We start from the raw sequence: 25,024 nt of genomic DNA, 5'->3' as shown, positions 1-25,024 counted from the left end.
ACAGGCAGGCATGATTCAAAAGACTTTGACTGCTATGTGGAGCCCGGATCTGGGTCTTCACTGCTGGTTTTTGTCTTCCATGCTTGCTATGAATTCCACCCTTCAGGGGATTTTAAAGATAAACTAGAAATACAAAGTGGCTTTTAAGGAAAAGGGAACCTGCTCTGTTTGTCTCTAAATAGCCTTAAATTCTTGTCGGTAGGATGTGAAAAACAGAACAATTAAGTAAGAGTAAGTATTTTTGAACTTGTGTAAAATACCTGGGCACTTCAACCCTGTATTGATCTGCATTTCCCTTTGTTATTACTCTCAACCATTTGGTGAAGGGTTGCATGTTTTTCTATGCATTTCCCATGTAGAAAGTAGATAAAAACCCTGGCTAATAAAGAAACAAGGGCGGGTTTTCCACAGAGAAAAACCCCTCCCTTCCTTCCTCATATGGTGAGTTGTCTGAGTAGTTTCTTCATCCACTCCGAGAGACCCAGAGTCTCTCTCATTTTGGTACTGTGTTTTTACTCAAACCACTGATGTATCTACAGATATTACTGTGTCTAACATACTGAAGACTATGGTTATTGAGCATAAGAGATTGTGCCTTTTAAATTTGTGTGTATACAGGTCATTTTTATTTTAATGGAAATAAATACAACTTTGCCATTTGTTTGTTTGTTTGTTTTTTAATATTAAAGACCTAGAGAGATACTACTGTAGGTTAGAAAGGTAATGTTCAATCTTTTCATTATGTTTATGTAGAAATAAAACATTGATCCAACCTATCACAAAACATTACTTTTAAAAATATAATAAAAGTCAATAATAAAAAATAGCAAAATAAAAGACATATAGAATAAAATATTTTGTTGTATTACTGTCAACAGACATAAAATTATACTATTAAATTGTTATCAAAGCATATAAACTCTTACTCTCAACTTTAGTACTTGTATCTTAAAATATGACTAAACATTTCTTACAATAGCATGGATCCAAGAACCCCTGCTTTATAATAGCACAGTTCAGACATTTTTTTTTTCTAATCTCCAGGAGATATTAGACAATACATTAGGTCATAAAATAAGTCTCAATAAAATTAAAATAATTGAAAACATATAAAGTTTGTGTTCTGTCTAAAACTAAATAAAATTAAAAACAAAAATTACAAAGTATTTGGAAAATTTATGAATATGTAAAAATTAAACATATTTATAAATTATGAGTTAAGGAAGATATCTAAAAAAATTAGAAAATAATTTGAGATGAATAAAAATGAAATGACAACATATCATAATTTATAGGATTCACTTAAATTAAAGTTTTAGAGCTACACAATCTTCAAAAACTAAAACAAAGTTTGCAAAGCTGTGATCTCACTTTGCTATCACTTCCTGTAGAGTAAAACCTAGATGGTATATGTATGATGGTTGGTTTTACCATTCTCTTTACTTTTACATTTGAAGATGTTCATGATAAAATATTTTAAATTGGCAAACCCTATCATATTTTAGAATGTGAAAGGAGATTAAAATTTTGAATTCGATATTTTTTTACAATTTAACATATATTTGCTGTTATAAAGCTCAATGGTGTCTGTTTCTATGAAACATAAAAAAAAAGAAAGTATTATTACAAAAGAAGCCAGTAAAACCAAAGTGTGATAAATAATGCTAATTTTAACCTTGCTCATTTGTAAAACATGTATAAAGTGTCCCTTGAAGAGACAACTTTTAAAACAGTGATCCAGTCTTAGGTCACTGACTTTAATAGCTTATTCTCCATACCCATGTCATGCTTGCTTTATAATAATTTATATATAAGTACTGTTTAATAGAATTTTCACTTAAATAAATGGTTGTCTTAGACTTAGCACTTCAATTTTGTGTCTCATTTTTCACATTTGTTCATGACAGAAATATTCTGAAAATGAGTACAATTTAAGGGCTAATGACAGTTGTTACTTCCTTGTAAATATTATTTCCTCGTATTTAGCTAGGTCTCAAAATATGCCTAAGTTTTGGGACAAACTTTAAAAGAAACCTATAAGGAATAAGTTAAACTTTTCTTTCATCTTGAAGAATGGATTTTATTAAAACACATTAGTTTGTTGTTAAGTATTGAAGTTTTGATTTCTTGAAAAATTACTTTTTCATTAAAATAGATGTCCAGGTACTAGCATGAAATTCTATGCATGATATTCTTTTCAGGAATGTTAAGCAATCAAAAGAAATGATTACTTCCCTCAAGTGCTGCAAAAGGCAGGTAACCACTTTCTTTCTGAGCCTTTCTTTTGAACTACAGCTTATTCTTCCATCTGTTATTAGTTTCTCTTCAAAGGACATCATATAAACATTTTTCACATCATTATAATACCCTGATTCTTCACTCTTGCAATAGAAAATCTACAAACTTTGCCATTTTCTATATCCAGCTGTTCTGTCAATGTAAAACATTTGCCCTACACCATGTTAAAGATGCTCCCATAAGTATTAACAGTTTATGTGCACAAAGTTTTACAAAAGTCTAATATAGCATGAAAAAAGGAGATATGAGGTATTTAATATAGGTGAAGCAATAAAATTAAGATACTAGTTATTGACCCTTTTGAAATTTTTCTTTAAAATTCAATGTGATCAAATATCTTAGGCATTGACACATATATTAAATATTTTCTTAAGTTATTTCTTACTTGATATCAACATAATGTTAATAGTAAACCTGAGGCTGTTACCAATAGTGAGGGTTTATCATTATTATTATGAGGAAATCCAGGACATAACATCTGTCAACCCTGTTATATTTAAAAGAGTAAAATGTTCAACCTCTTGTAGACAAAAGTATGTTGCGTGTATACATAGATATAAATTTCAAGAAAAAAATAGTTGTTTTTTAGAAAACAGTGTACTACATGAATGAGGAAATTAGTCTGAATTAGAGATAAGAAAGTAAATATAAAACATTTAATTAAGATAATCTAGCTCTGAATTTGATATTAGGTAGGCAATATTAAGAGTAATAGCCAAAGAACATATATGACTAACCCATAGACACAGAAAACAGTGTGGTGAAGGACGGAGGGAAGGGGGGGGCAACAAGGGCTTGCTGCAGGTGGGCAGAGGGGGGAAATATGGGGACATCTGTAATAGTGCAAACAATATAAACACAGTTAAAAAAATAATACATCAAAGAGATCTTGTATAACAAAGAAACTCATTATCAAAAAGACACTCAATATAAATGTAGCTACCAAGAATATAATATATTATTTTCATCTAATACAAAAGTCATATTCATGCCAATAAATGTGGAGGTTTCTCTATGATGGAGACTGTAGTATACTAAATAAAAATTGCAATCTTCTTCAATATTGCTCTCATCAAGTAGTGTGATCACTCTCTACTTCCCTTTAATCTGAGTGAACTCTGTAACTGCATTGACCAATAGAATATGACAGCATGGACACTGTGCCTGTTCTCTTGTCCTGGCTCTAAGAGGCTGACAGCTTCCACTTTCTGTGTCTTAAAAGACTTAGAGTTCTTACCTGAGACATTTAATTACCTACTAGAAAGAATCTGTGTAGAGATACTTAGACTACATGGAAAAAGAGCTGAAAGTATTTTTCTAGGCCTCCTTGCCAAGATGCCAGTCATATAAGTTAAAGCATCTAAAATCTTTTATATTATACAAGCCAAGCCACCTACACAATATCACACACCAAACCCAGCCAAAATCAGGTAGAGCAGAAAAATTAGCCAGCATAACTGTTCATGTCAGTAAACCACAAAATCATGAGATGTAATAAAATAGTTGCTGGTTTTACCTCAAGTTAGGGGGTATATGTTATGGAGGAAAAGAAAATCAGAACAGTAACCAGACTCATTCAAACTTGTTCAACCATGTTCACCATGAAGCTTCTACACCACTGACTTTTGTTATGCCAGCCATCACATTCAGACCTTGTTAACTAGAAAAGGAAAAAGGCAAAATGCAAGACACACACCATTTGTAATAACCCAAAATTTGAAAACATGGCTTAGCTTCCAAATGAGAAATTACATAAAATATTTTTGTATTTCTGCAGTTGGGGGTCTGATCAAATTCTCTTGACACTTGGAATTTGGACAAAAAGGAAAAAAACTTAGATGTTAATTTACAACTATATAGATAGTAAGGACTCCAGAGAGATTTACTTAAATGAAGATGCATTTGTTTCTATTTCAAGGAGTTGGATACCAACAATCATGTAGACATAACAACTTTGTAAAACTAAACACATATAGCTTTATCTTTCATCTAGAGATATTTATTTATATAACAAAGTATTAAATATTCTTCCCATTAAATTTCCAAGGCGATTTTTCTCAGAACTGTTTGGGGGTTAGTAATAGCTGTCACTTTTCTCTATACAAAAATATCCAAATTTATTTTTTATGTTTCTATTCTGAAGTGTAGACCTCTAATATACATTATGACCATTTAGTTCTTATGTCCACTCAAGAGCAAGAACTGGGCATGAGAATAATACATATACTATTTGTTTATATGTAAATAATTATAATAGTCTGCTCTACTTCAGAAATCTTGCCTGTAAATTCAGGACATTAATTAATATGGATATTAAAAACCTAACATACTTGTTAGCCAGAAATTATCTAGAGGTAATATCTTTAGTTTGACTTCCAGCAATAGCTAAACTTTTATTACTATGTAAAAAGGGGTAAATTATATTGGGGCAAAACTAACAACTCTGGCCACAGTGTATAATAGATGTATATCACTGCTAGAAACATGATGTGTACATATGGCAAAATGATCACAATTTATTAAGCTTTCCTTCTGCAATTTATTGTATTTATTTTATATTTATTATATATCATTTATTAAAACTATACTTTTCCACATTTTCATACTTCCTCATAGTTATTTCTCATTATCTTCTGATTTGTTTTTCCTTCTTGTTTCTGTCATGTCACCACTCTGAGCCATATGAAGTCTTTCACCATTAAATATGATGAAGACATTCAATTTTTATATTGCCCTTTATTAGGTTAAAGAAATACCCTTCTATTTCTAGTTTGCTAGGATTATATCTGTTGTAGATTTTATATTTTCCAAAACTTTTTCAGATGATTTTAAGTCTATTAATGATAAGTTAAATGGTTGATTTGCAAAAGTAGTGATAACCTTGTATTTATGGCATTCATGAAATAAACCTCACTTAGGAAAAATGTGTTTTCATTTTTTGTACTATTGAACACAACTTGCTAAAACTTTGCTAAGAATTCTGGCATCTATATTTATTATATGAAACATATTTTAGTTTTAGTTTCTTATAATTTCTTTATTTGATTTTAGAATCAGGGGAATATTAATCTCATTGAATGAATTGTTAAATATCATCATGATGGTTAATTACGTGTAAACCTGGACTAAGATATTCCCAGATAGCTGGTAAAACATTATTTATGGGTACGTCTATGAGAGTGTTTTTGAAAAGAATCGGTAGTTGCTTCAGTAAAATGAGTAAGGGTATTCACCCTCACTGATATGGGCTGGTATTATCCAATATATTGGGAGCCTGCATGCAACAAAATGAAATAAGGTCAAACCCTTTTTTTCTACTTGAGCTGGGCCATCCAACTTCACTTGACTTAGCCGAGTTCCAGAACATTAGGCTTTTGGGACTGAAACTTATACCAGTGGCCACCTGGATCTTCGGCTTTTGGCCTCAGACTGAATTATACCACTGGTTTTCCTAGTTCTCCACTTTGCAGATAGTAGATCAAATTGTGGGGATTTCTTGGCCTCTGTAACTATGTAAGCCAATTCCTATAGTAATCTCTCTGTCTCTCTCATCTCTTTCTCTCTTATTATGTTAATTTTTATTTTACTTAATCTCTAAATCAATTAATATCTTGAACAACATATATAAACCTCCAGAGAAAATAACAAGTTTCATTAAAGATTAATTTATACAGAAAAGATATCAGAAAATAAAAATCACAGTTTTCCATGAAGAATATTCATTAGCAGAACACACTTTTAGATCTAAGATTCTATTATTCATCTTGTATATTTATATTTTTATTAATATTATTCTTGCAGTTAGCTAACAGTATTACCTTAAAATTAATCTTTACAGTAGATATCTTCAATCTTTTCTTTGTCATTATCAAGAGTGTGCAAATGTGTACATATTGACAGTGTGAAATTTATTTGTAATGTAATTTTTACTTCAATACAATTTCCCTTCATTAATTTGACATCCAAAAAAACTAATGTGTTATTCTGTCAGTGTTTCATCAGAGGAAATAAATTATTTCTAGATCATATCTTTCTAACCTAAAAATGTAGCCAGCAATATTAAATTATAATGAAGAGTTATTAGAACTGTTACACTTTTATTTTTAAAGTCAATTATCTCATTTCAGAAGTTTATTCCTGTCATTAACTAAAATATTTACAAGAACAAAAAGGGTTTATGCTTTAAAGATAATGCCACATTTGATGAGATATGAATATAAACTCATAATTTTCAAAGTTCAAGTGAGCCTAGATGCTAATTTGGAAAAAAGAGAAGCTGAGTTACTCAATTTTTAACATAGCCACATTTTAATACTGTTATACAAAGAAAAGCATATAAAGAAGGTGATGAGATACATAATATGTTTCATGTTAATCATTTCAGTCCTCCCTGAAATGTCTATGCCATTAGAAAAGTATTTACAGGAAAAAAAGCTCTCACCATTTCTGTGTGTGTGTGTTCATGTATTCATGTAAATAAGTTTTTTTCTATAATGTGAAACTAGGACCTGAATAGAAGAAATGCAGGTCTGTTTTATCATTCAGGATGGTTTAAGTTCAAGAATCAAAAAGCAAGCAGAATCTAGATTATGTGATTGGAAAACTTAGCATAATGGCATCATTTTCAGGTAGGAGTTCATCTGTTATTTCAACGTTGTAATAAAAAACCATGATTCTCCCTGCCTATTATATCTGCTCTCAGAACATTGACATAATCCTAACATGTCTTCTGTGACTACATGCTTTTTGGTCCAAATGGGAAAGAGAAAGTTTCTCTCCTCTTTCATCCAACATATGTTCTAATTTAATGCACTTTAAATAAATTGTCACCTCTTCATTGCTGAACAAATTACCCTAGAATATATGTGGCAGAAGAAAAATGTGGCTATATATATTTTTTAATATGCTTTATTGATTATGTTGTTACAGCTGTCCCAATTTCTTTTTCCTTTGTTCCCCTCCACACAGTGACTCCCCTCACTCCAGCTGTCCCCCCCCTTTAGTCCATGCCCATTGGTTGTGCATATAGTTCTTCTCAACATCTTCCTATCTACTCCACTCCCTCCTACTATGTTTCTTAATTCCTGTACCATCTCCCTCCCTTTTCCCCTTCCCTCTCCCTGATGACCTCCCCCCGTAATATTCCCCATACCTATAATTTTTTTACACTATTTTTGCTTACTTAGTATGCCTTTGTTTCGATTCCCTAGATTCTGCTGTTGGTTGTTGTGATACAGTTTCATTTTAATGTTCATAGTTTTGATCCTCTCTCTCCTAAACAAGTCCCTTTAACATTTCATATAACAGTGGTTTGGAACTAATTAATTCCTTCAGTTTTACTTTGTCCTGGAAGCACTTTCTCTGTCCTTCTATTCTAAATGACAGCTTCGCTGGATAGAGTAATCATGGTTGTAGGTTTTTGCTTTGCATTACTTTGAAGATTTCTTGCCAGTCCCTTCTTGACTGCAGAGTTTCTATTGAGAAATCAGCTGACAGTCTTATTGGGACCCCTTTATATGTAATTCTCTTCTTCTCTCTTGCTGCTTTTAAGATTCTCTCTTTATCTTTAATTTTTGACATTTTGATTATAATGTGTCTTGGTGTGGTTCTCCCTGGGTCCAGTTTATTTGGAACTCTCTGTGCTTCCTGGACCTGTAAGTCTATTTCCTTCCCCAAGTTAGTGAAGTTCTGCTTCGTTATTTTTTCAAATAATTTTTCCATTTCTAGTTCTTCTTCTTCACCTTCTGGCAACCCTGTGATTCGGATGTTGGCCTGCTTATAGCTGTCCGATAAGTTTCTGAGCCTCTCCTCATTTTCCTCACTTTTTGTTTCCTCCTTCTGCATTGGTTGACTGTTTGTTCCTCCCCTATGTTCTGATTTGTTGATTTGACCCCTGGTTTTCTTGCCCTCACCACTAGTTTCATGTGTGTTTTTGTTCATTTCAGCAGGACTAGTCTTCATTCCTTCCCCATCTTATTTAAGCTCTGCTGTTAGGTCTGTAAGCACTTTTATAAGCAAAGCTCTAAACTGTGCCTCAGAAAGATTTCCTATCTGCTGCTTCATTAGATTAGAAATTTGCATCTGGTAAGCTGTGTCACTGGGATCTCTATCATGATTTGTGCTATCCTGAACAGTTTTGTGTTTACCTTTGCTTCCTAGGCAGGGCTGTCACACCTCCTATGCTGTAGGGGGTGAGCCCTGTGCACTCATCACAACCGGACATTTTCTGTGGGAGTGGGGGGTCCAATATGGATTCCTGCTGTTCAATCTCCGCTGAGAGACTGGGAGTCTCTGCCTCCATTCCCACCCCCACCAGGCCTCACAGTCCAAGGCAATGGGGATCTGCGTTCCCCAGCTTTGGAATCACAAGCTGATGGGTCTGGTCTGCAGCCAGGGGTGCTCCCCAGGCACTTCTCACCTCCCCTTAAATACAGGTGTCTGTGCTTACCACTGTTCTGCCGCCATCGCTGCTGCTGCTGCAGACAGCACAGCTTGACCTCTCTTCCCTGGCTTCACCCCTCCTACCTGTCTGGACGAGCATCACTTCTTTATAACTTCATATGTTAGACTTTCATTTATTTTCTGGAACTTCTGGTTATTGCTCGTTTTGCAGTAGTTGTATTCCTTCTTAGTTGTGGAAGGAGATGGAACATGTCAATCTAGGCCTCCAACTTATCCAGAAGTCTCCTGTGTGTGTTTCCTTCCATGTTCCAGGGAAAGCTGTCGCTCCTACTACATTGTAAGGGGTGGAGCCTAAGATATTCATCAGTAAGGGGCAACCTGTTTCACTATGATGTGGTGCTATATGCGGAGGAGGGGTCTGAGGAGGAACAATGCTGCTTGCCCAACACTCGCTCCTTTTCTAGGCCCTTCTCCCACTTCTGCACCGGACTGGTGCCCTTCTAGCTCCTGCCCTGGCCGTGGTTCCCAGAGTAGTTGGGTCTGTGGATGTTCTAGGTCTGTGAGGGCCCTTTAAACAAGCGGACTCTGCTGGAAGTTTCTGCCTCCACCTCAATTCCCAATGGTCTGCACAGTCAAAAGCAATGAGGCTTGATTTTCCTTGTTGCTGGGACCGTGTCTCTCCTGACTTTTTAAAATGTGTAACTGCTCTTTTCACCACCCTGCTGCTGCTGTTGCCACTGCTGCCATCACCACACCATGTCCTCTCCGCCTGGGCTCTGCCCCTCCTACCTGTCTGGATGAGTATTTCTTCTTTATATCCTTGTTTGCTGGACTTCCATGCACTTTGATTTTCTGGAACTTCTGGTTGTTTCTAGTTTTTAGGTAGTTGTATTCCTTTTTAGTTGTGAAGGGAGATACAGCGTGTCTGTCTATGCCTCCATCTTGGCCGGAAGTCAATATATATTAACCTATTCATTTAGGCCAATTGTGGCCCATGCTGGAAAAGTAAATAGAATGCATCTTACCTAAACTGCTTGAAACTACAGTGAGAGAAGAATGGAATAAATTTTGGGTACAGAACCATAATGATTGAGGAAAGGTGTATTCAGATTAACAATACCTTAAACTGTATTTACAAAAAAATAATAGTTAAAACAGACAAGATTAAAGTATTATAGAACCAAATGATATTAAATCTAAAGTTCGTTTTCAAAAATTGTATTTGAAAAACTAGGTATATATTTGAGGGAAAAAAATTAACATGACTTCTACTTCATATCATGTGAAAAATTTGAGTTGATATGAGTAGACAAATTTAAAACAATGTCGTCTAGTAAAAACCATAAAAGAACACATTTTCACTCCCTGAGAGTAAACAAAAAATCTAACTAGAACATGGTGGGCAATGATCACAAAGGAAAAGCAAGAACATTTAGACATTTTTGAAATGAACAACTAAATAGGCACCAATAAGAAAATGAATAGCCAATTCAAAGATTGAGAGAATATATTCTTAACATAAGATGGGCAGAAGATTTCTATCCAGAATGTACAAGAAATGTTTACAACTCAACAAGATAAGAAAGCAATAACAAACTGATAAGAGAAAAAATTGAAATACATTTTACAAAGCATTTTACATGAAGAAATACTCAGCATTATTAACCCTGTGAGAAATTATAATTACATTTAAGTGGGTTACCACTACCAACTTTGATGGCCAAATTAAAAATGAAACCATACAACTGTAAAGATATAGAGTAATTGGAACTCTCATATATTTAGAGAATGGATATATAAAACAGCACAACTTTATACATTTTTTGTTTGTTTGTTTCTTACATAGTAAAGTATACACCTACATTGTAGATAAAAATTAAAAATTTAGATTTTAGGGATTTATTGAAGACAAATAAAAAGGATGAAACTCCATAAAAAGACTGTATATAAATGTTCATAGTGACCGTATTCATAAGTCAAAAGCTGAAAATAAACCAAATGTCCTCAAGAAAATGAATAAACCAATGGTCTTATAAAATGGAATAGTCAGCAGCCACCGTCCGTCTCGAGAGACGATGGCGTAGCTTCTTAAGAGTCTTATCTGCACCGCCGAGAATGGCTGTGCAGTCCGACTCAGGAGTGACACGGTATCTGTCTCCTCCCGTGTTGAATCGACATCTTGCAATGACGCTGGAGTGTCCTCTCCAGTGAAGCTGAAGCTACAGAGCCTGGGCAGGGTGATATGGAGGGTCTGCTGTTGCCCATGCAGCAGACCCCCCCTCTCTTCGCAGCTGAAGGGTCCAAGGGAAAGACGGAGTCAATACAGCTTGGCTTCAGGTGCGCCGCAGGAGTTGCCGGTGTTGAATACAATGTCAAACCGCCTTAGGGACTCCGGCTCCGGATTTTCTGTTGGGGTTTACTCCCTTAGCCTTTCCCCTGAAGAGGTATGCCGCAAGGCAGCGGAGGTTTTTTGGAGTCAGAGTTTTCCTTCTCTGATGTGCCCTGACTGGAAGATCGAACCAGCGACACTTAGCTCGCAGGCCGACGCTCAATCCACTGAGCCAAACCAGCCAGGGGGAAAATGGAATAGTAAATAGATAATAAAAAGTAACTAATGATACATACAGCCACAAGGATGAATCTCATGGATATTACACCTGAGGGAAAGAAGCTAAACACAGATGAGTACCTAGTGAATGATTATTACATAAAGATTTGGAATAGGCAAAACTAATCTATGTTGAAAACAAATAAAAGTAAGTAGTAGTTGATCCTCTGATAGATATAGGCTAAGATGGAACTTTATGTTGTGTTTAAAATATACTATACTTTTACAGGCCTATAAAATTTCCAATACATTTTAAACTGTACCTTGAGATTTGCGCATTTCATTAAATAAAATTTTACTTAAAACAGATAATTGTAAAAAAAAATTGAGCTTTATCTAATTACAGTAGTCCCTCTCTATATCGCAGTTCACTTATTGTGGCCTCAATGTATCGCGGGATTTAAAAAAAATATTATACTTAATTATTTATCATGGATTTTTTGCTATATCACAGGATTTTGTGGTACTGTATATGTATGTTGTTAAAGTTACATAGGTTTAAGAGTATAGAATAAATGTAAGGTTTCTACTTGGTGGGGGGGTCTAGAACATAATATCCATGATCAATGAGGGAATACTGTACTAAATTCTGAAACTACTTTCTTTGTATTCTAAACTTGAGCTAAGAAATAAATGTATTGTGGAAAATGACAGGTAGATTCCCCACACTTGGAGAATTGAGTTACAGATATAAAATTGAGAACTAAAATAAACACTGTGGTGTAGAGGCATCAGCTATTCCTTGTAGAAAGTTGCAGAGGTTTGCTAAATATGTAAATATGTAGGGGCTTCAGATATTCTTTGTAAGATGTAACAGGGACTTGCTAAAAAGCCTTAGAGAGAGGAATGTGGGGAGGAGTAGCAATTGGTGATTTACAAGCTAAAAGCACCACAGCCTCTATCACCTTCCATTTGCTTGTGTCTTGTTTGTAACTGTTGTGAAAAGTTATATTTTACAGAATAACCAGCCCTTTGAAGATAAGTTGCTTCACAGAGAATCACTCCCTGGCTGAAGAGTTATGCTGCCGGAGATAACTTTTAGCCCTGCGGAACCTATGGCCTTGAGAACTTTGTTTCTGTTTAACACTCTTGCAGCCCTGTCCTGCCACCCCCCCTCCCCAATGAACTGCATCTCACTAAAGAAAGAAAGCCAAATCCTATATAAACCCTGACCCGAAACCCCAGTCTCTGTCGGTGCACTATTGAGACAGGGTCTCCGCCCGACAGCCGGCTTAATAAAACTTTGCTTGCTTTAATCCACTGCTCCAGAGTGTTCAATCTCGCTTATGTAGCCGTAACATTTTGGAGGCCCCAGCGAGATGCCTCTGTAGAGCAGTGCCGCCTTCGGTGAGCCCCCGGGGCTTCGTGCGGTCCCGTGTGTCTAGCTGACTGTGGCAGGACAGCGGCCGCACGCTCCAGTTTGGAGCAATTCCCTGCACCTTCAGCGGACATTCGGAAGCTGCCGAGAGCCCTGACGGCCCAGGCTAGAGCAAGCAAAGGGCAGCGGACAGCCTCGGTGACAGGTGAGTGGCAGCTCATTTGGGCAGCAGGCCTGGGCCACTGCCATTGAGACTTGGTCTCTTTTGTCCTCTGGACGCAGAGGTTCCCGAACAGGGATTTTGTTGAAGCCGGCTTGGCTAGCTTCATTTGGATCGTATAGAGCTCTTTTGTTTTGCTTCCGAGCTGTGCTGCCTGTGGCCGACGCTGCTCGTCTGACCACAGTAGCCTAGGCGGGGTTTTGGGTGGGATTGTTTAACCTCTGAGTGTGTGTGTGTGCAAGTGTATGGCTCCACGGACTTCGGTCTACGGAGTCTGAGTGGGCCCTAACCTGCGGTTCCTCAGCTTGTCATATGGCATAACGGCTGGATATAACCTGGAATTTACTCAGGCAGCCTTAGCTAAGACAAAGCTCAAGTTCTCTTCGGAGGAGAGGCCAGGCGGGCATCTGAGTGGCTTCCTTTGGGAGCTCCCAACCCGTGTTTGTCTGCGCCGTGAGGGGGGGAATTGTTCTTGTGCCTTAAAGTCCCACCTTTGATTGTAATCCAGAATAGAAATATATTTGTAAATCTGTGCAGAAGCACCTTAGCCAACATGGGTGGACGTCAGTCCAAGTCTACACATACAGTTCTTGACTGTATGCTCCAGAATTTCCCTAAGTTCAGGGGACAAAACCCCTCCATGGACTCTGACACTCTAGAAACATTCTGTAGATCAGAGTGGCCTGCTTTTGGGGTTGGATGGCCCCCTGGGGGTACTTTGAATCTAAATATTATCGGGGCCATCCACCTCATTGTCACAGGGAAGCCTGGCCACCCTGATCAGTTTGATTATATTGATCGCTGGCAGGAACTAGCTGAGGACCCGCCTGTCTGGCTCCGAAAGTGTGTTGGGTCAGAAGCCCGCAGAGTCCTCCTAGCCCGCCAGCCTAAGGACAAGGGAGAACGAGACAAGCCAAAAGTTACTGAGTTGCGTCAGCCAGATCCCCTTCCTCTCCCATCAGCCCCAGAGGAAGACCACCTCTTAGAGCCCCCTCCTTATCGGGGGGCCCCTGCGTCCCTATATCCCCAGCTTCCCCAAGAGGAACCAGACTCCACGAGCGGGGCTTCCCCTCCTTCGCTGCCCCCCAGTAGCCCTCCTTCTTCTCGGCTGCGTCCTAGGCCTCCTCCTAGTTCTGTTAGTGTCAGTGAGGCTCAGGTTGCTAGGCCCGTACTCCCATTAAGGGAAGCTGTAGGACCGGGCCCAGGACACCAGACTACTCTTGTCTATGTCCCCTTCTCCACCAGTGATTTATATAATTGGAGGGCCCAGACCCCCCCATTCTCCGAGCAGCCCCGGGCCCTTACCAGTCTATTTGAATCTATTTGTCGGTCACATCGACCGACCTGGGATGACTGCCAGCAGATCCTACTAACCCTCTTCTCAATTGAAGAGCGAGAGTCAATTCTTAAGGCAGCCAGGGAAAATGCCAGGAGTCAGGCTATAGGGACAGAACAGGAAAGGGAGGCAGCCGTGAGGGAAATAGTACCTGCCGAGCCACCCGACTGGAACCCCAACACCGTGCTGGGAATGGCGGCCCTTAGAGCTTACCATCAGGCCTTACTTCAAGGAATGATCAAGGCAGCTAAGAAACCCACCAACTTGAATAAGGTGTCAGAAGTTATTCAGGGCCCCACTGAGAGCCCCACCGCCTTCCTTGAGCGCCTGTGAGAGGCCTACCGCATGTATACCCCTTTTGATCCTGAGGCTCCAGAAAATGCCCGTGCCCTCAATCTGGCCTTTGTCACTCAGGCGGAACCTGACATTCGAAGAAAGTTACAAAAATTAGAGGGATTTGGAGGCATGAATTTAAGCCAGCTCTTAGAAATCGCCACAAAAGTGTACTTAAACAGAGATGAGAAAAGGGAACTTGAAAAAGAGAAGCGGCAGGCTAAAATATTAGCCGCAGCCCTAAAAGAAACCTCCTTTAAACCAGGCCCAGAATCCAGCAAAAGGTCCCGCAAGAAGGGAGAAGGAAAACCAGGAAAGAAATTAACTTCAGATCAATGTGCATACTGTAAAGAGAAGGGACATTGGAAAAATGCCTGCCCCAAGTTAAAGGAACGTCCTGCTCCCAAAATAATGGCTGCTGCAGGGGAGGATAGTGACTGAGGGGGCCAGGGCTCCCTCTCCTTAGGCCCCCGGGAGCCCATGGTCACAATGACTGTGGGGGGCCGCAAAATGACTTTTATGGTAGATACAGGAGCCGAGATTTCAGTAGTGACAAAACCTACAGGACCTATTGTAAAGAAGAAAATGAGAGTACAGGGGGCAACAGGAGAAATTGCAGAATATCCTTTTTGTGAAGCTCAGAAGGTAAATTTAGGAAAAGCTACTGCCACCCACTCATTTCTTCTCATTCCGGACTGTCCGTTCCCTTTGCTTGGGAGAGACCTCCTCAGAAAGCTCCGAGCCCAAATCTCCTTTTCCCCTGAGGCTGCAGAGCTTCAAGTAAATCCTCGGATGATTTTGTCTGTCTCCCTGCCCTTAGAAGAAGAATATCGACTGCTTGAATCTCCTCAACAGGACTCTGAGTCTCTCCCCAGGGATTTCCAGGCAGAGTTTCCTAAAGTATGGGCAGAAGACAATCCTCCAGGGTTGGCAAACCATGTACCTCCTGTAATAGTCTCGCTGCTCAGTGACACCAGTCCCGTTCGCATCAAGCAGTACCCTATTTCCCGGGAAGCCAGAAAAGGCATTAAGCCCCACATAGACCGACTGCTGCAGGAAGGCATACTAAGGGAATGTCAGTCAGCATGGAACACTCCCTTCTTGCCGGTCCGGAAACCGGGGACCAATGATTACCGGCCGGTTCAGAACCTGAGGGGGGTAAATGCTGTAGCAGAGACTATCCACCCAACGGTGCCAAATCCTTATACTCTCCTGAGTCTCCTGCCACCTAATAGACTTTGGTATACAACATTAGATCTAAAAGATGCTTTTTTCTGTATTCCTTTGCATCCACAGTCACAAGACATTTTTGCTTTTGAGTGGGAGGATCCAGAGACAAATAGAAAGCAGCAGCTTACTTGGACTCGGTTGCCTCAGGGATTTAAGAACTCCCCCACTATTTTCGGAGAGGCCTTAGGGCAGGACCTCAGCCCTTTTTCGTTAGAAAATCCTCATCTGACACTCCTCCAATATGTGGATGATCTCCTCTTAGCAGCCAAGACTAAGGAGGATTGTCTTATGGGCACATCTGCCCTCCTCACCCTGCTGGAGGAAAAAGGCTATCGAGTCTCTCGCAGGAAGGCACAAATTTGTACCCAGAAGGTAAAATTTCTAGGGTTTATTTTGTCAGAAGGGACCCGGAAATTGTCAGCCGAGCGGAAGGGGTTAATCACCCGACTTCCCACCCCAAAATCTAAGAAGGACCTCCGTGAGTTTCTAGGGACGGCAGGATTTTGCCGCCTCTGGATTCCCAATTTTGCTGCAATTGCACGGCCCCTCCATGAGGCCACTCGAGACCCCAGTGCCCCGCTAGACTGGGGAGAGGATCAGGAAAGAGCGTTTCAAAAGCTGAAAGAGGAACTCACCCAGGCTCCGGCTTTGGCCCTGCCAGATGTCACCAAGCCTTTCAGCCTTTTTGTCCATGAGAAAAAAGGAGTAGCCAGGGGAGTCCTGACTCAAGCCCTTGGGCCTTGGCGAAGGCCAGTAGCATATCTTTCAAAAAGACTGGACCCAGTATCCAGAGGGTGGCCTGCCTGTCTCAGAGCTGTCGCTGCTACGGCCCTCCTAGTCAAGGAGGCTGACAAACTCACTCTAGGACAGGACCTTTCTGTTAACGTGCCCCACTCAGTTGAGACCCTCCTAAGGGGCACGGGAGGAAAATGGCTCACTGGTAGCCGCCTCACCCACTACCAGGCCACTCTCCTTGAGGACCCCCGGATCTGCCTGCAGGCCATCCGGGCTTTAAACCCAGCTTCGCTCCTACCCGCTGAGGAGGGGGGGCCAGAGCACGATTGCGAAGAAACCATTGACCAGGAATGTTCATCTCGGCCTGGACTACAGGCCTCTCTGCTCCCACATTCAGACATTGTACTCTTCACAGATGGAAGTAGTTTTGTTCATGGGGGTACACGTTATGCAGGAGCAGCTGTAGTCACCCTTGAAAAAGTCGTCCGCGCTGAGCCCCTTCTGCAGGGCTGGTCGGCCCAGAGAGCAGAACTTGTCGCTCTCACTTGGGCACTAGAGGAAGCCACTGGCAAACGGGCCACTATATATACTGACTCTCGGTATGCATTTGCCACTGTTCATGTGCATGGGGCAATTTATCGAGAGAGAGGATTACTTACAGCTGAGGGAAAAGCAATTAAAAATGCTCAGGAAATTCTAACTTTACTACAAGCAGTATGGAAGCCAGCCCAGGTAGCCATTGTTCATTGCAGGGGCCACCAGAGGGGCACCGGGGAAATTGAAACCGGGAACCGGCTAGCGGATCAGGCTGCTAAAGAAGCTGCATTGCGAGGTAAAGCCTCTGCCTCAGAGGGGGGAAATATTCTTCCTGTGTTAATACAACCAACAGAGCCCCCACATTACTCCCCAGCTGAAGAAGCTTGGGCTAAGACTGAAAATGCCACAAAGAAAAACGACTGGTTAATTCTGCCAGATGGAAGAATCTTTGTTCCAAACAGCATTGGCCTGCAGCTAGCCACCACCCTGCACCAGACCACACACTTTGGAAAAGGAGCACTTGTCGCATCTTTAGAAAAAGAGTATTATATACCCAATCTTTGGACTGTTTGTGCATCAGTTGCAAAACGATGCCTGACTTGTACTAAAAATAACCCAAAGACTGGCAGGGTCCCACCACTTGCGGTGCGCCGGCAGGGAACTACTCCCTTTGAAGACATTGAGGTAGATTTTACAGAAGTAGGGCCGGCCCCCAGAGGCTATAAGTACTTATTAGTTTTAATTTGTACTTATTCTGGGTGGGTAGAGGCAGTCCCCACCCGAACAGAGAAGGCCAGGGAAGTAGCCAGGGCCCTATTAAACTTGATTATTCCTAGATATGGATTACCTATTAGCATAGGGTCAGATAATGGTCCAGCATTTATAGCAGAGACAGTTCAAGCAGTAGCTAAGGCTCTAGGAATCAAGTGGAACCTCCACACTGCCTACCGGCCTCAGAGTGCCGGTCAGGTAGAGCGTATGAATCAGTCATTAAAGCAGACTCTGCGAAAGCTCCACCAGGAAACTAATTCTCCGTGGCCAGATCTTCTCCCTTTAGCCCTTTTCCGGTCCAGGTGCACTCCGTACGCTGATGGACTGACTCCTTTTGAAATATTGTTTGGAAGGCCACCCCCATTAACACCTCGAATAGGAGATTTGCAGGTTAGGGGTGACCATACATTAATTCAGCAATTACAGGCTCTTCAGAAGACCCTTACTTCCATCCAACAGCAGGTCTTAGAGAGGCGTCCCATTCCCATAGTGACCCCTATGCATCCTGTCAGACCTGGGGACCAGGTCCTCATTAAGGTCTGGAAAAGACAACCCCTAGGGCCACTATGGGAAGGTCCTCATACTGTTATTCTCACTGCAGTCAATATCACCGGCATTGTAGCATGAATCCACCACACTGGAGTGAAGCCCAGCCCCTCTTGCAGCCCACCTCAGGAGACAATCAAAGAACATCCCCAGGATGCCGGCCCTCCATCCAGCTTTTTAGAACAGCCAGACCCCCCTGGCGGCAAAAGCGCCTCAGGAAAGAGCAGAAAGAGGCTGCAGCAAATATCCTCATGAAAATAAAAGTCCGCCCTAGTGTCCTGGCTGTCTGGGGTTGGTTCATCATCACTCTTGTTCTCCCTGCTGCTGCAGCCCCGCCGCCTTTGAAATTCCGCCTCCTCGAGACAAGATCAGGCCGCATATTAGCAGAACAGGACTGGAACACCACAAGCCAAAAGGTAACCTTTTCTTTCATCGCTCATAACCTTTGACCCCACTACCGGCTTGACCTAGACCAGGGTTATTACTTTTGCTCAGGCAAAAATCCAAGCCAAAATTGCCGCGATGAAAAGGCATTCTTTTGTCCTCACTGGGGCTGTGAGGACGTAGGGCTATGGAATCACAGAAAAGGATTTTGGAAACATAACCAAAGATTCATTCAAGTAGCCCTGCGCTACACACCCCATCCTGTCATGCCCTGGGATCCTTATATTACAGTAACTCTTACAAATCCAGCCGATGATACCTGGACTGGAGCTGGACATGCTTGGGGTGTGCGACTTTGGCGAGACCTAGCCTGGAATCCTGGGTTCCTTTTCACAATCCAGGCAAGATCCCCCCCACCTCGGTTTATAATTCCGCAGCTCTTGGGGTTACAACCAGCCCAGCACGAGCCCCGCCAGACTGATCAAGCGCCAGCTCTCTGGAAGCGGGGCCCAACTCTTGATAACAGTACCTCAAATAAGTCACCCTTATCACCCCCAAATGTTCCTGAGAAACCACTCGGCTTCTTTGGACTTGTAAAGGGCACTCACCAGGCCTTAAACCAAAGCCAGCCCAAAATTACTGCAGACTGCTGGCTTTGTTACCAGGCAAGGCCTCCCTTCTACTCTGCTATCGGTGTGAGACTCAACCTAACCAGCACCAACAGATGTGAAAAAATAGACACTGCTCCTCTTATCTTAATAGAGGAGGTCCTTGGAAATGGGACTTGCATTAACACCCCTAGCTCTCGGACCTCAGGGGCTTCTCAGGTTGTCTTTGATGCATCTGCCTGTGCTAAAACCATCCAGCTCTCAGGCCGCTACTTCCAAGCCCCAAATGGCTCCAGATTTATTTGCCCTACAGGTATTTTATCATGCCTCTCCAACAATGATCTGACCTCGGGGCCGTGTGTACTCGCCCAAATTGTTCCCCGAGTGACTGTCTATGGAGGGGTGGAAAGTAGCAGGCTCTTCCTTCCCTCTGAAAGGTCGCTTGTAAAAAGGGCAGTCGTTCTTCCCATACTAGCTGGAGCTGCCCTAGCAGGATCACTTGCTACCGGAGTGGCTGGACTTGTCACCAGCCACACCGGGCTCGCAGCTTTATCTTCCGCTGTTGACCAGGACCTGCTAGCCTTGTATGAAACAATTGGAGAAATAACCACTCAAATAGAGTCCCTTGCTGAAGTAGTCCTGCAAAACAGAAGAGGCCTAGACCTCCTCCTTATGAAGCAAGGAGGACTCTGTGCTGCCCTGGGAGAAGACTGTTGTTTCTATGCAAATCGAACTGGTGTCATCCGAAACACTCTGCAGATCATAAAGGACCGCATAGAGCAGCGGGAACGGGACCGGAAAAGAGACTCTTTGTGGTACCAAAATATGTTTAATTGGAATCCATGGCTGACCACCTTAGTGAGCAGCCTCATAGGGCCCTTACTGCTTCTCTTGCGAGCAGTAACTGTCCTCCCTTGTATATTTCGGTATATTATTCAGCGTCTAAAAGCTAGCATTGCAGACACCCAACTCCTTATCCTTGCTACTGAGCCCCTCCCAGAAACCAAAATTTAATAACCCTAATTATAGTCCCTAGACATCCCTTTTAGGTTTAGCAGGGACTAGAGGGGGGAAATGTAGAGGCATCAGCTATTCCTTGTAGAAAGTTGCAGAGGTTTGCTAAATATGTAAATATGTAGGGGCTTCAGATATTCTTTGTAAGATGTAACAGGGACTTGCTAAAAAGCCTTAGAGAGAGGAATGTGGGGAGGAGTAGCAATTGGTGATTTACAAGCTAAAAGCACCACAGCCTCTATCACCTTCCATTTGCTTGTGTCTTGTTTGTAACTGTTGTGAAAAGTTATATTTTACAGAATAACCAGCCCTTTGAAGATAAGTTGCTTCACAGAGAATCACTCCCTGGCTGAAGAGTTATGCTGCCGGAGATAACTTTTAGCCCTGCGGAACCTATGGCCTTGAGAACTTTGTTTCTGTTTAACACTCTTGCAGCCCTGTCCTGCCACCCCCCCTCCCCAATGAACTGCATCTCACTAAAGAAAGAAAGCCAAATCCTATATAAACCCTGACCCGAAACCCCAGTCTCTGTCGGTGCACTATTGAGACAGGGTCTCCGCCCGACAGCCGGCTTAATAAAACTTTGCTTGCTTTAATCCACTGCTCCAGAGTGTTCAATCTCGCTTATGTAGCCATAACAGTGGTACTGAAATGGATGTATATAATCATATTGTATGTAATATAATATTTTCACTGTAAAGGCCTAGAATATGTCACACAACAGAGATCTTTGAATAAAAGACTTGATTCTAAGACTGAGGAAGATAAAAATAACATATAAACCTGCAACATCCTATAACACCAGAAAGAATACAAAGTCTTAGAGACTAATGGACATGACAAAAAGATACCAGTGACAGCTTGAGGAGTCCCTCACTGATTATATTGAAATAATTAATGGATTACAAACTCAGGATAAAATTAAAATCCATAAATCTAAAATGAGATAAATAAATGAATCAACAAGGAAATGGAAATAAAAAGACAATTTTTTTCCTGAGAGTTGCCTGACAAATATTAAATTAAAATATAGAATTAAAAACAATCAATGAACTTTAAAACCATTACATGAAAGTTTAATAAAAAGAAAAATTAGACTTAAGCATATACCAGGGATTATCAATCATAAAAAATAAGTATAACCTTACAATAGATGACTGGGAGGCACCACTTTAACACTGTCATTACAAATACTGAAAAAAATCTTCATCATGTGCTTCCTGAGGATGCATTGAGAAAGATAAACCATTACATTTGTGTTTCTTCTGACAATAATATACACTATGGATCTAATCATGAGAAATATCAAATGAACCCAAGTTGATGGAAATTTTATAAAATAATGGTTTGCATTATTTTTAAAAATATATGCTCAAAAATTTCAGAGAAAGCTTGAGAAATATTACAGAGATTTAGAGAATAAGGACCAACACACAAAATTTTATTTGTAGGCATAAAGCATAGGCTCCAGCAGAGGCAGAGCAGAGTGGACTAGAGATGCTCATGGAGAGTCTGGGGTTGGTGGTCCTGGGGAAAGAACTCAGGGGACAACCTTCAGGACCCCTATGCTGAGTCATTCCCCATACAGCAGAAGCTGTCTTTCTCAGTCAGAGCTCTCTTCTTGAATGGCATCAGCCAAAGGGGAAACAATAGTCCTACCCACAGGAATTACCCTGTCTGATATAGTGGAGTTTAAACCAGACTGCTGATTATAGCTTAAGGGTATATCATTGGTTTGTTTAACAACTGAAACAGATCAATGGGAGCTCTAGAAGACTTCAGGTAACTTTCCCCCAGTCCTAGTTTTAATAAAATCTGCACTTGGTGTGCAGCCTTATTCTTTCTGCACACAAATAGGCCCAGCTGAGGGAGTGATAACTCCAAACTGGTTGACCAGGTGCAGTCACAAGCAGCACCTGACAAAGGCCTACATGAGTCTTTGTAGATCTAGCTAATATAAGAAAAAAACACAAAGAAGTAGCCAAAATGGGAAGACTAGGAAACAACTCCCCCCAAAAAGAACAAGAGACTTCTCCAGAAAAAGAGCTAGATAAAATGGAGGCAAACAATTTATCAGATAGAGAGTCTAGAGTAATGATTATCAGGATACTCAACAGTGTGAAAAAAGACATAGAAACTGTAAAAAAGAACCAATCAGAAATAAAGAATGCAATATCTGAAATACATAATACACTGGAAGAGATAAATAGTAGGTTAGATGAAGAAGAGGATCAAATTAGTGATTTGGAAACAAGGTAGGAAAAAACACCCAGGCGGAGAAGAAAAAAAAAAAAAGAGTTTAAAAAATGAGAGCTTAAAAAACGTTTTGGACAACGTGAAGCATAAAAACATCTGCATCACGGGAGTATCAGAAGGAGAAAAGAGTGAGGAAAGGATTGAGAACCTATTTAAGGACACTTAAAGGAACTTGAAAAAGAACAACAGCAAAAAAAGCCCGAAGTGGGTAGAAGGAAGGAAACAATAAAGATCAGAGCAGAACTAAACAAAATAAGGTCTAAAAAATGATACAAAAAAATTAATGAATCCAAGAGCTGATTCTTTGAAAAGAAACAAGATTGACAAACCTTTAACCAGACTTATCATGAAAAAAAAGGACCCAAATAAACAAAATGAGAAATAAAAGAGAAGAAATAACAACTGACACCTTAAGATCAGGAACAAGACAGAAATGTCTGCTTTCATCTCTCTTTTTCAATATAGTACTGGAAGTCTTAGTTGTAGCAATCAGACAAGAAGAAGAAATAAAAGGCATCCAAATTGGAAAGGAAGAAGTAAAATTGTCATTATAGGCAGATAACATCATACTGTACATAGAGAACCCGAATAATTCTACCAAGAAACTACTAGAACTGAAAAATGAATTCATCGAAGTAGCAAGATACAAAATTGATATCCACAAATCAGTTGTTTTTTTATATGGTAATAATGAATTAACAGAAAGGGATATTAAGGAAAAAAATCTAATTTACAGTTGCTACAAAATAATAAAATATCTAGAAATAAACCTAAACAAGAATGTAAAAGACCTGTACTCAGCAAATTATAAGACTCTGAAGAAAGAAACTGAAGAAGATACAAAGAAGTGGAAGTACATACTGAGTTCATGGATAGGAAGAATTAACATCTTTAAAACGTCCATACTACCAAATGCAAGATACAGATTCAACACAATTCCTATCAATATTCCAATGATTTGTTTCAGAGAACTAGGACAGATATTTCAAAAAATTATATGGAACCCCAAAAGACTCCACATAGCAACAGCAGTCCTGAGAAAGAAGAACAAAGTTGAAGGAATCAAATTATCTAATATCAAACTATACTATAAGACCCATAGTAATCAAAACAGTATGGTACTGACATAAAAACAGACACATAGATCGACTGAACAGAATAGAGAACTCAGAAATAATCCCATACCTTTATGGACAATCAACATTTAGCAGAGTAATCAAGCACATGCAATGAGCTAAAATAATTTATTCAATAAATATTGATGGAAAAATTGGACAGATAACATGCAGAAAAATGAAACTAGACTATGTTCTTATACCACACACAAGAATAAATTTAAAATGAATCAAAGACTTATATGTTCAGCCCCAAACCATAATAATCATAGAAGAAAACATAGGCAGCAAAATCTTGGACTTTGCTAATAGCAATATTTGATCAGATATATATCTCCAGGCAAGGAAAACAAAACAAAAAATAAAAATGGAACTACATCAGACTAAAAAGCTTTTGCAAAGCAAAATAAGTCATCAACAAAATAAAAAGACAATTCAGCTAATGGAAGAACATTCACTGATACACCTGATAAAGGGTTAGTATCCAAAATTTATTAATAACTTACAAAACTTAACACCAAGAAGAAAACAATTAAAAAATGGGCAAAGGATCTGAATAGACACTTCTCCAAAGAGGGCATACAGATGGCCAATAGATATATGAAAAGATACTCAACATCATCAATCTTCAGAAAAATGCAAATTGAAACCACAATGAGATATCACCTCATACCTGTCAGAATGGCTGTCATCTATAAATCAACAAATGACAAGTGGTAGTGGGGATAGGGAGAAAGGGGAACCCTTTTGCATTGGTTGGGATGCAGATTGGTGCAGCCACTGTGGAAAACAGTATGGAGATATGTCAAAAAATTAAAAATGAATCTTCCTTTTGACCCAGCTCTCTTCTGGGAATTTATCTGAAGTAATTCAAAATGCAAATTCAAAAGAACATAAGTAACCCTATGTTCATTGCAGTGTTTTTTACAATCACCAAGATATGGAAGCAGTCCAAGTGTCCATCAGTAGATGAGTGGATAAAACAACTACGGGATATTTACACAATGAAATACTACTTGCCTGTTAAAAAGAAGAAACTTTTACTCTTTGCAACAGTATGTATGGACCTGGAGAACATTATGCTTAGTGAATTAAGCCTGTCATAGAAAGGTAAATACCATATGATTTCACTCATATGTGGAATCTAATGAACAGATTGAACTAACAAGGAAAATGGGGACAGACTCATAGATGGAGCACAGAATGACAGCTAGGGGAGAAGGGAAGTTAGGGAGTTTATGGGTTGAGGGAAAAGGAAAAAATACTCATGGGCATTGACAACAGTGTCATGATTCTGGAGGAAGGGGAGTGTA

At 40.0% G+C, this 25,024-nt stretch overlaps 1 protein-coding gene and 1 pseudogene across 1 annotated transcript; one reads left to right on the top strand and one right to left on the bottom strand.

Annotated features, from left to right (window-relative positions):
- The window catches only part of LOC149996040 (ATP-dependent RNA helicase DDX3X pseudogene), a 64,259-nt pseudogene extending 51,304 nt beyond the window's left edge, over window positions 1-12,955 (bottom strand).
- A 6,029-nt stretch (window positions 12,956-18,984) lies between these two features.
- Window positions 18,985-20,340, top strand: LOC149996039 (endogenous retrovirus group S71 member 1 Env polyprotein-like). The gene has a single exon (XM_090258199.1). The coding sequence runs from the start codon at window positions 18,985-18,987 to the stop codon at window positions 20,338-20,340; it is 1,356 nt and encodes a 451-aa protein (XP_090114325.1).
- The last annotated feature ends 4,684 nt before the right edge of the window (window positions 20,341-25,024 follow it).

Source organism: Furipterus horrens, unplaced genomic scaffold (assembly GCF_987537825.1).
Source record: "Furipterus horrens unplaced genomic scaffold, mFurHor1.1.pri manual_scaffold_12, whole genome shotgun sequence".
In the NCBI taxonomy this organism is placed as follows: domain Eukaryota; kingdom Metazoa; phylum Chordata; class Mammalia; order Chiroptera; family Furipteridae; genus Furipterus; species Furipterus horrens.
Note: the sequence above shows the minus strand (reverse complement) of the source record. Positions and strands in the feature narration are given on the sequence as shown.